The sequence below is a fragment of the Kryptolebias marmoratus genome, linkage group LG6, assembly GCF_001649575.2.
Source record: "Kryptolebias marmoratus isolate JLee-2015 linkage group LG6, ASM164957v2, whole genome shotgun sequence".
Classification (NCBI taxonomy): Eukaryota; Metazoa; Chordata; class Actinopteri; order Cyprinodontiformes; family Rivulidae; genus Kryptolebias; species Kryptolebias marmoratus.
The window spans coordinates 24,177,126-24,189,620 of record NC_051435.1 but is presented as its reverse complement, the minus strand read 5'-3'; the positions used below and the strand labels follow the sequence as shown (position 1 = coordinate 24,189,620).

The 12,495-nt window shown below is 40.3% G+C and overlaps 1 protein-coding gene across 2 annotated transcripts in view; it reads left to right on the top strand.

The window, feature by feature from the left end:
- Window positions 1-12,202, top strand: part of man1a2 (mannosidase, alpha, class 1A, member 2) — a 132,038-nt gene extending 119,836 nt beyond the window's left edge. For both annotated transcript variants that reach the window (XM_017436035.3, XM_037976071.1), the window contains exons 13-14: window positions 4,707-4,822; window positions 8,256-12,202. In XM_017436035.3, coding sequence (XP_017291524.1) covers window positions 4,707-4,822; window positions 8,256-8,391 — 252 coding nt within the window. In that variant the 3' untranslated portion in view covers window positions 8,392-12,202. The remainder of the gene's footprint in view (window positions 1-4,706; window positions 4,823-8,255) is intronic.
- The last annotated feature ends 293 nt before the right edge of the window (window positions 12,203-12,495 follow it).

Sequence of the window (12,495 nt, the reverse complement as noted above, 5' to 3'; positions counted from 1 at the left end):
TGACCAGATCCATAGTTAAAAAAATTTTGGAGAATATGCAAAGAGAGTAAGTACCCATGTAAGATCAATGACTCTTTTAGCTTGATATCATTGTGTGTGCGCAGAAAAAGCTGCAGTGCAGTGTGAGTGTAAAAGTGCAAACTCACATCAGCTGTAGCGGCCCATGAATAACAGGAATAATGGTTTAAATCCTTTGTGGTGAAAATCTGCTGACAGCAAAGCGGTTTCTCAAGGACGTATTGGAGGGACAAGACTTTAGTGTTTGTGTGTGTGAGCGAGAGAGAGAGAGAGACAGAGACAGACAGATACTTGCTGAAAATCTAAGGTAGACATTATTTTTTCAGTTATATGTGTTAATGGGGAAATTTGATAAACCCTGATCTGGAGTGTTTTACAGTCAGTTTGTATGCAGGTGAAACAGTATCAGTACCATCAGTAGCAGTAAACTATTGCATTAATACTGACTGATTAACTTTTAATTACACTTTTTCTGAGTAGCACTAGTAGGCCTGTTACGATAATAAATTTTGCTGGGCGATTAATTGTCTTAGAAATGATTGCGATAAACGATAATATCATTTGGAGACCGTTTTAAACAAATGTAATGATAATAACATAATAGAGCAAGTACATCCTTCCCTAATAAACTCGACTCGGTCATTTGGTTTGAATCTGAAGTGCTCCCATAGACGGATGTTACTTCCACCTTGAAACCAATTCCATTTGTTTTTTCTCCAATATCAAACAGCGTTTCTTTAGCTTGCTATCTGCTAGCGGGGGCTAATGCTGCAGAGGTACAAGATGCGCCTTGGCTGGCTACCTGACGCGATAGGCCATGCCCTCCTTACGATAAGAGAAAGGGAGGGCTCAGTGAAGAGCACCGGAGCTAAACCTTTTGTCCTCCAGTGTCTTCAGGAGAAACAAAGAGAGACGCGAAGAAACAATAATGCAGATAAATGAAAATTACCGACCTCATTTTAATTTATCGTGCGATTAATTCATTTTTCGCTTATCGCGACTACTAGCACTAGTAGGCTATACCATCCATCTATCTGTTTTCTTTGGTGATCTGTGGTCAAATCACAAAGGAAACAGAACCAGAAAGAGAATCCAGACATCCTTCTTCCCAGTGACACCCTCCTGCTCTTCCTAGGGGAGTCCCCAGGTGTTCCCAGCCCAGAAATGAAATATATTCCTATGGGTGAATTCTGAGTCTTCATCAGAGTCTCCTCCCATCAGGCTTTCTAATCAGATGCCCAAACCACCTTAACTCACTACTTTTGACGCAAAGAGACATTGGCTCCCTTACCTTGTATCACCTTACAGAGAAAACCCATTTCAGTTGCTTGTATCTAGGATCTTGTTTTTTCAGTAACGATTCATACTTCATGACCATAGGTGAGAGTTTTAACATAGACGGATAAATAACTTTCAAGAACTTTGCCTTTTGTTCAGCTCCATCTACACCGCTACAGACAGGAGCAACACCCTCATCACTTGTGAACAAGATTCCCAAATGCTTGAACTTCAACTTAAGGTAGAGACTCATCCTCAACCAGGAGGGGAGCATTCTCCTCTTTCCAGTTGTTAACCATGGCCTCAGACTTGGAGAAGCTGACCGGTCGTTTCACTTTCTGCTGCGAACTGTCCCAGTACATGCTTAAGGTCATGGCTTGAAAACCCCAACAGAACCACATCATCTGCAAAAAGGAGAGATGAGTCCCTGAGATTCTTGAACCTGACACCCTCCTCTTCATGGATGCACCTTGAGATCCTGACAATGAACACTATGAAGAAGATCAGGGACAGGGGGCACCCCTGGCAGAGTCCAACCCACACTGGGAATGAGCTCAGTTTTGTTCCACAGATGCAGCGTTTGCTTTGGTTAAACAGGGACCAAATAGCTCTTAAAGGTGACCCAGGCAACCCAAATTCCTATAAGACCCTGTCATAAGCCTTCTTCAGATCAACAGAAAGCCCAAACTATAGCAAGACTGCTCCTCCTTTATCTGAGCTTCTACAGAGTCAGAGCCTCCTTTTCCAGTGCCCTGAAGTAAACAATTCACCAAGAGGCTGAGAAGTGTGTTCCCTCGATAGTTACAACACACATAAATCAACGGCCAGACCAACTTTTTTTTTTTTTTTCTCAAACAAGACGTGAAAGCTGACAGTACAGTTTATATTGATGTAATCTGACATTATCTCCATTCTGTTCTGTCAGTGACAGGCTAAGTACCTGATTTCATATCATGAGTAACAACTTCCACTGTGTCCAGCTTTGCTGCTGTGTATTTTAGAAGAGGAATGTTTTTAAAAAGAAAAGTCAGGGTCATCTTTGACAAACGGTGGCTAAATTCAGTCACACCCCAGTGAGTGTGAGAATGTTTTTTTGTTTGTTTGTTTTTCATTTTTGCAGAAGCTGCTAATTAATGTGCAGTCTTAATGATCTTTGTTTTACATGCAACTGTCCCCAAAAAATGGGCAATTTTGTTTGTTGTCTTTTACGTTAAAGCATTTTTGACATCGTAAACATGGCACTGAGTGAAACGCCTTACACTGATCTGTGGAAAACACAATGCACCCAATGTTTTCTATAGACTACCACAATGAGCCGTAAAGGGACAAAGTGTTTCTGTATGTTTCCTTTGTATTTGCTGCAGCTGTTCGGGAGAAATAAATCAGAATATTGAGGAGTAGGATTATGCTAACATGCTGTGGTAAATCACCTGGATGGATGTTACGAATAATAATGAGTTAATGTACTCAAAGATAACTTGCTGAATCCACCAAAAGCAGATTTATAAGCAGGAAAACACTGCAGTGATTCTGCCATAAATGTTTGAGTAAACTTGTAAACTATTATTATGCTGCTACTTCATAATTTTCTCAATAGCTCATATCTCAAATTCACACAAACAACAAAACAGTTTTCAAGAATTGCAATTTTCTCACCAAAGTCTCATGTGACAAGAGGTACAAACACAGCAGATCTCATTTGTAGACCCAGTCAATGGTTAGACTTCAAAAAAAATGTTTTAAAACTATTATTGCAAAAAAAATCTACACTTCTAAGATAAACTGTAATCTAAAGATAACACAATTGTTTCAAAAAACACACACAAAAGTAGTATAAAAGAGAAAAGGAGACAAAGACAAATAAAAGTATTAACCAGTTTAAGCTGTGGAAGCTGGCGAACATCAGAGTTCAGATTCCTTTTTTTCAGGTGTTGTTTCACGTGAGACTTAAAATCTTTCAAAGAATTTAACACTTTCATTTTTGCAGGTAAACTAGTTCAAATCTAAAGCTGTTTAAGCATAAAGGAAGATTGTCCAGGTAATCTTTTGTACCTCGCTGGTTTAGTCTCCAATAACTGCTCCTCTCATTGGAGCTCCTGTACTGCAGGCTGTTCAACTTATTTTAAAAACTGCCTCTGGAACAAGGACATTAAAACCATTTTCACATAAATGAAAATTGTCTAAAATTAGCCAAGCTTAATGAATTATACTTTTTATATATGTTACACTGATGCCATTTCATTTTGGTCTACGTTTGATTTTACATTCCGTGTGAACATTGACATCTCAGCTTTTAAAGCAGGTTGAGTTGCTTCGCCGCAAACAGTTACACACTAGAAAAAGTGCGACTTGATCGTAATGTCCTGGTAAACATGATCTTATAAGACAAATGCAGTCAGAATTAGTTTTAAAGGTTCTAGACATTAAATTTAGGACGGAAATCCAAAACAAAACCCCTGTAAATGTTTTGGATTTCCCTCTGATCAATAACTCTTTGCTCACTTTGTGTCTAATTTTAAAATAAATTTCCAATTTAAGTTGGCTTTCATGGTTCATATACCTCTGATATTTTGTTTCTGTTTCTCTGAGTCTTTTTTATGAGCTGCAGAAATCACATAAGTGAATTGTCTCATTTCAAACAGACCTTTTTCTTCCATTTGCTGTGTTTTGTTCTTTTTAACACATTGACTTTACTTTGATATCAAATCTGCATTAAACAGTACATTTCAGTCAGTCAAGCCACCTACAACTTTGGTTTAAGGCTAAGTCTATAGAAATGGTTTAGCTTGAACAAAAATTAGTCTAAAATGGGAAGAAATAAACACACTATTTTGCTAAATGTCATTTATTTTCCTCTTCAGTAGGAATGTGAGAAGGCAACCAAATGATGGTTTCTAGGAAAACAGAGATGCTGCCAAAGGCCACAGAAAATTACCCATTATACACAAGCACCCTCAAATGAAGCAAAATAAGAAAAAATGAACGTGTGTCTTCATTATGAAGCAGCTTTGTGCTAAAGGAGAACAAAAATGTCAAATGTGAATGCTGGAAAGCATTTGTAGTAATCATTTTTTCCTCATGTTTTGTACAGCAGCTGGTTGCTGAACGTCTCCCCAGGATGTGCTCTAATCTGTCACAAGCAAACAAATTAATTATAGCGTGCTTGTATAAGCTTATTAAGATGTGCTCTCCTCCCCCACGTTTTCGCATTGCCCTGCTGCTCTTCTTTTCTGCTCATTTCTCTTTTTCTCTGTGATCTGTCACCCTTTCTGCCAGTTTCTCTTTTTGACATCTAACCGCTTTTTTTTTTTTTTAATCTCTGACTCTTTTCTTTTTTTTTAAAATTAATTTCTCTTATAATTCTTATTTTTTTCTCCTTTCTTCTCTCCTCTCATCCTTGTTGTCTTCAGGCCATTGATAAATACTGCCGGGTGAGTGGAGGTTTCTCAGGAGTGAAGGACGTCTACTCATCCAGTCCGACCTACGATGACGTGCAGCAGAGCTTCTTTCTGGCCGAGACGCTAAAGTAAGTCATTAAAAATCCCTGTCTGTGTTTTCTTGCCTATGTGGAGTGAAGAAAAGAATTTACTGCGTGAAATCTGTGAAGCTGTCAGACGGAAGGAGAACTTCAGAGGGAATTAACGTGGCTCTCTGACTCCCTCTGCTGGCTTACAGTTGTTTTGTCAGTCCGACAGTCTGACAGGTCAAAGATGATCATAAAACGTAGCACAGTCTGCCCTGCTGGCCTCTGTTGTACCAGCAAGCTGCTGTTCTGTCCTCCATCTTTAACTTGGAATGGAATTAACTCCCACAAAAAAATCAAATGTCTCCAGAATTTGCCTTTGGAGTGTAGGTTGTGAAATGTCAGCCTCCTCACTGGCTGCTAACTCTGAGACTGTGGCATTTCAATCTCTCTGTGTTGTGCAGCCTTCTCTGTCCTCAGTGTCTGTTCCCAGTCTTTGTTCCTGCCAGCTGTGAGTCGATCACATCAGAGCAGTTCAGTTCCTCGATCTCATACTGAGTGGAAACACATCAGTTTTCTCTGTGGTTCAGTTTTATACAAACTGAGCAGATTATGGTGATAGGTGAAAATGATTTTTATTAGCGGGTGTAACAGTATATGTATTTGTACCAAAACATCACAGTATAAATGATGCCTATAACCAGGCAAAGAATGTGTTGGCCACAAGTAACTGTTGATTTTACCTAGAAGAAGGGCTATGTTTATGCTTTTTTTAATCACTCGTCACAGAAGGCATTTTTGTTTGACACGTCCTGTAGGACCCCGTTTACAGTTCAAATTAGATGAGTAAGACTTCATTTTTTATAGAGAAGTCACCAGTTAACACATGTAATTTGCCATACATGACCTGCTACCTTAAAGCATCTCCACTAGCAAGGGTTGTATGTTTTTCTGCTGTTGCTTCTGAGAATGTTTTTGTCTGTTTAAAGTGGGGGAAAATACAGCATTTGGTTCTTTACCTGTTGTTCTAAACCCCTCACCAAATCATGACTAGTGTACTGTTGCACAGAATTACATTTTTTCCTCTATATTTTAGGACATGTTGTACATGCATTTCACAAGGCATGTAAAGCGGCGGTCCCCAACCTTTTCTTTAGATAAATACAACAAAATAAAATGATACGACTGGCATGAAAACGGGTATTTTTTAAAACGTAATAAAGGTAAATCCAACGTGTACTCGCAGCTTTGTTAGTTGCGTCCTGGTGTTGCGTTATCAACATGTATAACACCCTCTCCTCCCCTTCATGTTCTCTGTTTAAACATGTCCTTTAAAATAAGATACACCACAAATATAAAGTGCACAAAGAATACATCTCACCATAACACTGAATCAGTGGGAGCCCTGTGCCTGTTTCTCAGTAATGAGACGGTCCCATCTAAGGCTTTCAGAGACATTTGTTTTTTACTTATTTTGCAGCTTGTGGGTTTGTTTTTAGTGGTAACGGATCACATGCCTTAGATAAGCGTTACGCAACAAGAGTGAGTCATAAACGGATGTAGTGGAGAGAATCAGGTCAGTTTTCAAAATAAATGTTGTTCAGACTCCAAAAATAAAAATAAACAAAAAAAAAATGTAAATACTGTAAGTTAATTATTCTTTCTGTGCGGCCCGGTAACAAATGACCCACAGACCGGTACCGGCCCGTGGCCCAGGGGTTGGGGACCTCTGATGTAAAGTGAAACCTGGAATAAACATATTAAGCTAAGAGTATCCAAAGTAAATTGAATAAAAGAATTTGCCTTTTTGGTGGTTTTAATAAATAATTTTCTAAACTGATCGTACGTTTCGTCTGCACAGGGGAATATTTTACCCCAGTAACAGGTCGAGCTCTTGACATTACCTGAGATTTTATAAACTGAATAAAATTAAAATTTGTGATTTTTCTTTCCCCAGTGGTTAAGGAATGACTAATCAGACCGGCAGCCCACACAAATGTGTAACATTACCAGATTTTGAGTGGTTGTAGCTGATTTCCAGCTCTCTGTGAGGGGAGACTTAATTTTCCTAATCTGCTCTGTGCTTCAAACCTCAGCTGAAATCCTCAACAACAAAGGCTGAAATGATCTTTTAGCACCTCCAAAAAGAAAATCCTCGACGTGTTTAAGCTCAAAGGCTTTTGGAGGCAATTTGTCGAAAAATCCAACTGGCGCAGGTTGCCATGACAACGCACGGACTTGACCTTACTGTGGAAGGGTGACAGATAACGCTCCTGGATGTAAAAAAAAAGCTGTGTTTGACATTAATGAGTGAGCTGTCAACAAACAGGTCACAGAGCTGCCTCCTGCCGTAAACTTCTACATCAAACCAAAAGCAAAGGAAATACCCAGAATGCAGCATTCTCCTTTGACCGGAGTCACAGTGTGATCTCATGAAATTGTGGATGAAGAGCATGTTGTTGTTTCTTCTCAATACAAACAAAACAACAAACCGTGTGCAGGAAAGACTGGATGTGTTTTTATTCCTCTGCAATATGAACCCAAAGTGCATCAAACCCAGATGAAATAAATACGTTTAGATTAAGGCCGAATACTCAACTGGATCTGCCTTTAAAAGCCAAAGTTGATAATATTCAAGTTTTAGCCAAAGAAAAGTTCATTCAGATGATTTTATAAAGCTGATAAACATCAGCAAGTCAAGGACAGACTGTATCATCAAGCAAAATATGCAGGGAGAATTCTGAACATTTTATTTTACTAATCAAACCTAGGAAGGTCTGATTTGGGGCTTGGTTGAAGCTGATAAATCAAAACCAGGACTCCAGCTTCTTGTCTCACTCTTCTCTGTGTAGCTGGCAGCTACCTCAGCTGCCTCGTCATGATAACAGCCTCACCATGACACGGGGCTTTGCTTGGTCATTAGTAGCTGTGCTGGCTCCACACCGGCTTCAGGATTAAGCTCCGATTTTAATTATGACATAGTCAATAAAACAACCTGGTGCCGATGTGATAGTGGATAAAGTTTACTCACAACCAAGTCCTGCAGCTGAAAACCCTGTAATAAAAAAAGAGGCTTCAGGTGCAGAGACCTGCGCTGCTGCTAATACTGCTAGCCATTGAGTTTATGTTCCTTCATTTTCATCGACCAGTCCAACGGATCAACATGTAGTAGTTGAGCTCACCGTGACCAATCCTTTCAAAATGAACTGCGATGGCAGAGACGGATGCTGGACCAGAGGTTTGTGTGAAGAGGAGCTAAGATATTAAAATGATATTAAGATATTAAAAACACTGAATTGAACCATAAGATTTTGGACATTTTTATAATCCTTTCAGTTGATAGTGTTCATAAAGTCATTTACTGTAAATTCACATTTTTTGCTTTGTATTTGTGATTATGTTTGGTTGTTCAGTCGTTTTCTTTCTTCTTCCTCATCCTCCGTACCCTCGACCCTGACCTCCCTTTGCCCCCACCTCCCCTCCCTCCTTCCCTCAGGTATCTGTACCTGTTGTTCTCCAGCGACGACCTGATGCCGTTGGAGAGCTGGGTTTTCAACACGGAGGCTCACCCGCTTCCTGTCCTCCACCTGGGCAACATCACCCTGCCTGGCAGCGAGCCTGCTCATCGGTAGACCCACACATCCCCTCCTCCTCCACAGCACCAGGGGGCGCCACTTTACTGTCCGCCTGCCTGAAAGAAAAATTCAATAAATAAAACACCCACCATCACCAGACAAACTTCCATTCAGCCTCTTCATCTGGACTGCAGTCATGAACAGGAGGAGACGGAGAGACATGAACAGGAGAGGACTGAGTCTCTGGCTCCCCCTATCTTCTGCTGTGATGAACTGTCTGACTCTCCTTGTAGATCTGTCTTCAGAAGGATGGTGGGTGTGCTGCTCAGCCTCGGTTTGGCTTTAACGGACTCTCTCTCTGAAACGACGGAGCTCCAAACCAGAGGCTTGATTTAGATTTTTTTTTTCTTTTTGACCAAACATTCTTCACACAGACTCCAGATGAGCCACTCAGAGAACATTAGAAGGGAGTCTGCAGTCAGTTTGACACTGAGCTAATGGAAGGGTTTTTGTTGTTGTTTTACAGACAGACCTTTGGACTTCACAGGGTCTGTTCATGTGTCTTTTTTGCTGTTTGTTTCGGACAAACTCTTTATGGAGACACAGGGTTGAATCACAGCCCTCCGCTTCTCCCCCGACCCCACTTTGCCCACCTTCATCAGATGGAGCCGGACCTGCAACTGTTAGCAGACATTGCTCCCCTGCAGAACCCACCTCCTCCGAGTGTCTCTTTTCACAACAACAACCCATCGAAAGTGGGAAAGTAACTAAGTATGACAACAGCAGCCCCCTCTACACCTCGATGTTTTCCAGTTTCTCCACCAGTTGAACCATTCTGCTGCTACTTGGTCGGATGCTGCTTTTCTACATGTTTCAGATCACGTCGTTTCACTCCAGCTCTCTCTCTCAGATCTCTTCATATCCAGCTGTTAAGGAGTCAGGTGGCACCTGGTCATACATCATGCTCACATGTTTGTGCGGTGGTTCGTTTGTGCACTTTGTACAGGGAAGACTGCGAAGCAGAAAACGGTGGAGGTGTAGCACTGAAACAGGTGAATAAACGAGAGATTAGTCTCCCTGCAGAACTTCTCGTCACATTTTCTGTCTCTCCACGAAACGTCAGCCACATATTTGTAGCTCCAACTCATCGCGCTGCAGTTCTTAATCTTTCGATTTTAGCCTCAAACTTTTCCAGCTTTCATAAAAAGGTGCAAATATCACGAGTCCTGTAGTAGTATTCTGACAGGTCGTGCACTGCGTGAAATAACAATTGGATCATGAAAAAAAAACAGTGAGACTCTTAAAAAAAAGTCAGTTTCTTTCTAACTTTTTTTAAACGAATTATTTTCAGGTTCAGTTGAATAAAACACGGTTCACTGTTAGTAGCTGCGCACACACACACACACACCTGTGTGTGACTACTCTTCAAACTTTCTGGGCCTTGTTGCGCATTAGAAAAAAAAACAAAAAAAAAACATCTTTGCCCAAAAATGAAAATTGTTCTAACAAAGTAGATAACATACTTATAGTCTGAGACCTGTTAAAGGGTTAGTTCAGACATTTTGTATAAACATGAACAAAACAATATCTTACCTGTTGTAGATATCTTTTTGAAACACCTCAGTTTGGAGAAACACTTTGATTCTGACTATAGCGATTAGTTAACAGCTGGTCTGAGCAAGACCAGGACCAAAGTACATCGCTGCCATCTTAAAACTGAAATAAATTTCCACATTTTTTTTGCAGGTAATGTAAACTTTAGTTCATGAACATTTATACTGCCATTAATTTTGCTCAATATCATTATTCCAGCAGAAATATTCTAATGTTGCTGCTGGAGGTTCTCCCAGGCTGCACCAGAAGTACTACAGCTAGCTGCTGCTGCCATTTGTTTTTGCACATAACAGCATTCTATGTAAATATATATGTAATGTAAAATTGATAGTTATATAAAGGGTTATTTTCTTGGCTGCGTTCAGACCACCCATTAGCTCGGTCAGATTTAAACTATTTCTCCAAACTGGGGTTGTTCAAAGAGCTTTAATTCTTCAGAGTCTTCACACACAACAACTCTTTAAAATGTTTGAATTATCCCTTTAACATGAGAAGGTTCGTTTGAGCGTCCAGCAGTTCTGCCTCCTGTCATCACTCCTCCCACACGGAGGTTTTTACCGCTCCACCTCCACAGGGTTTACAGTCCGACAGCCAAAACTGCTTCTCGTCAGCTCATCTTAAGGATTCTCACTTTTAACGTGACCCTCGCCTGAACCTGGGCTTCTCGAAAAAAAGAAAACACATCAAATGGGACAAAGACGAACAGTAAGTTGAGCCAGCTGAGGCAAAAGTGATGTGAAAGTGGGAACAAGCTGAAAGTTAACGACAGAAAACCTACTGGGGAGGAGGTGACCGCAGATGAAACATGCAGCTTCCTCAACTTTAAATTATTATTTAAAAAAACTTCTATTCTTACTGTTACTCGACTGTCCATTATTAAAATTAGGCTCATAGTTCCTAAGTTGTCTATTTTGAGCTTTAAATACATTCACAGAACTAGAGTGGTAACTACTCTCTAAATGTATAACCCTGTTTAATTCATCTTTTAAGTTTCTGACCCTGTTGAGAGGACGGATCGTTCTTCCAGCTGTCAAAGCTGCAGCCTAATAACGTTTGTGTTTATGCTCTTTACATAATGTGCTCTGGGTTTAAAACAGACCGAAACGGATTCTCGCTGAAACTGAACTTCACTCGTTTTGGTAAAAGGCGCCCTCGGTGTCCGCGCAGCTGTGCGAGTCTTTCATGACATCACACCGTGCTCATTTAGTCTGAGTTTCTGACCTGTGCAGCTTCACCGCTACAGACACTGCAGCATGAAACCACTGAGGGCTTCTCTGTGGGTTTCACTTCATCACAGCAACCGTTCGGCTGTCCTTTGGTCTTGAACTGAGTTATGAACAGTTAACATCATACCTGTTGTAGATGGCTCTGTGAACAGCCCCAGCTTAAAGATTTCTAACCGTATTGATGAGCTAATGGTTAGTCCAAGGTTAAAGGGAATTGCTGCAGTTTTGAAATGACTTCAGTCTGAAACCAGTATCTGACTGGGCTGCTGCTGTTGGAGACACAGAAGAGTGTAAGAAAATGCACAACTTTTCACTTTGAATTGCACTGAATTGATAGTTTATAAACATGTATAACTGAATAATATTGCACATCGTTCTTGCAACTGTCATATTTTTTTTAATTGCAATTTAGTCACAAAGTGTTTCATTTAAGTCTCGATTTGATCGCATTTTCTGGTTTTGTAGGTCGCCCAACGCTCCCAACGTTCTCACGCTTTCTGACTCCCAGACACTAATTTCAGGGGGGGGTTCCCGGCACCTGTGATGACTCCAATTTAAGAATCCAACTGTTTTGTTCATTTTTTCAACGTGAGAGCAAGCCTCCGCAACGCGACGTTGCTCGTTTCATGGTCGTTTCCAGGTGCAGGTAGTGGTGGCAGCAGTTAGCTGTGGGTGAAATCCTGGAAGAAATGTGATTCCTGCAGGCAAACTTTGAATTTGATGTTGGTGTAAAGCAGTGGTTCCCAAAGGGCGGGGCGCAGTGTCATTGCGGGGTGGGCGCGGGAATGAAATGGAATGAAAAAAAAAAAAAAAGAAACAGTGGCTGACTAAGCATATTGGACAGGTTTTTAACCCCATTTTGCACAGAGGTTTTTTCTAAACGTATTTGCTGATAGCAAAGTTGAATATTGCTACAAATAAAAAAAAAAGAAATATGTTTGAAATAACACTGACAACAAAGAATCGGAGAACGTACGGAGAACTACAGTATAGAAGTAAAAAAAAAACAAAAAAAAACAAAAAAAAAACAGTTGCACAAAAGTGTTTCACTGTAAAGATGGTTTGTAGTTTTTGTTGCAACCTGAAGTGTGAAATAAACTTCAGTGGAGTTTGAAAACAAAATATGTTTTTATGTCTGGTTGAACGATGTGTGTGCCCAGTTGATTTGTTTTTCTTTTTTTCTTTTTTTTTGGTGGGGGGGCACGCAGGATTTTATTGTAATCCATAGGGGGGGCCCAGAAGAAAATCTTTGGGAACCACTGGTGTAAAGGTTTCTGAAGAAATGTTCTCATTATTCTATATGAAATGTTTAAATAGTTTA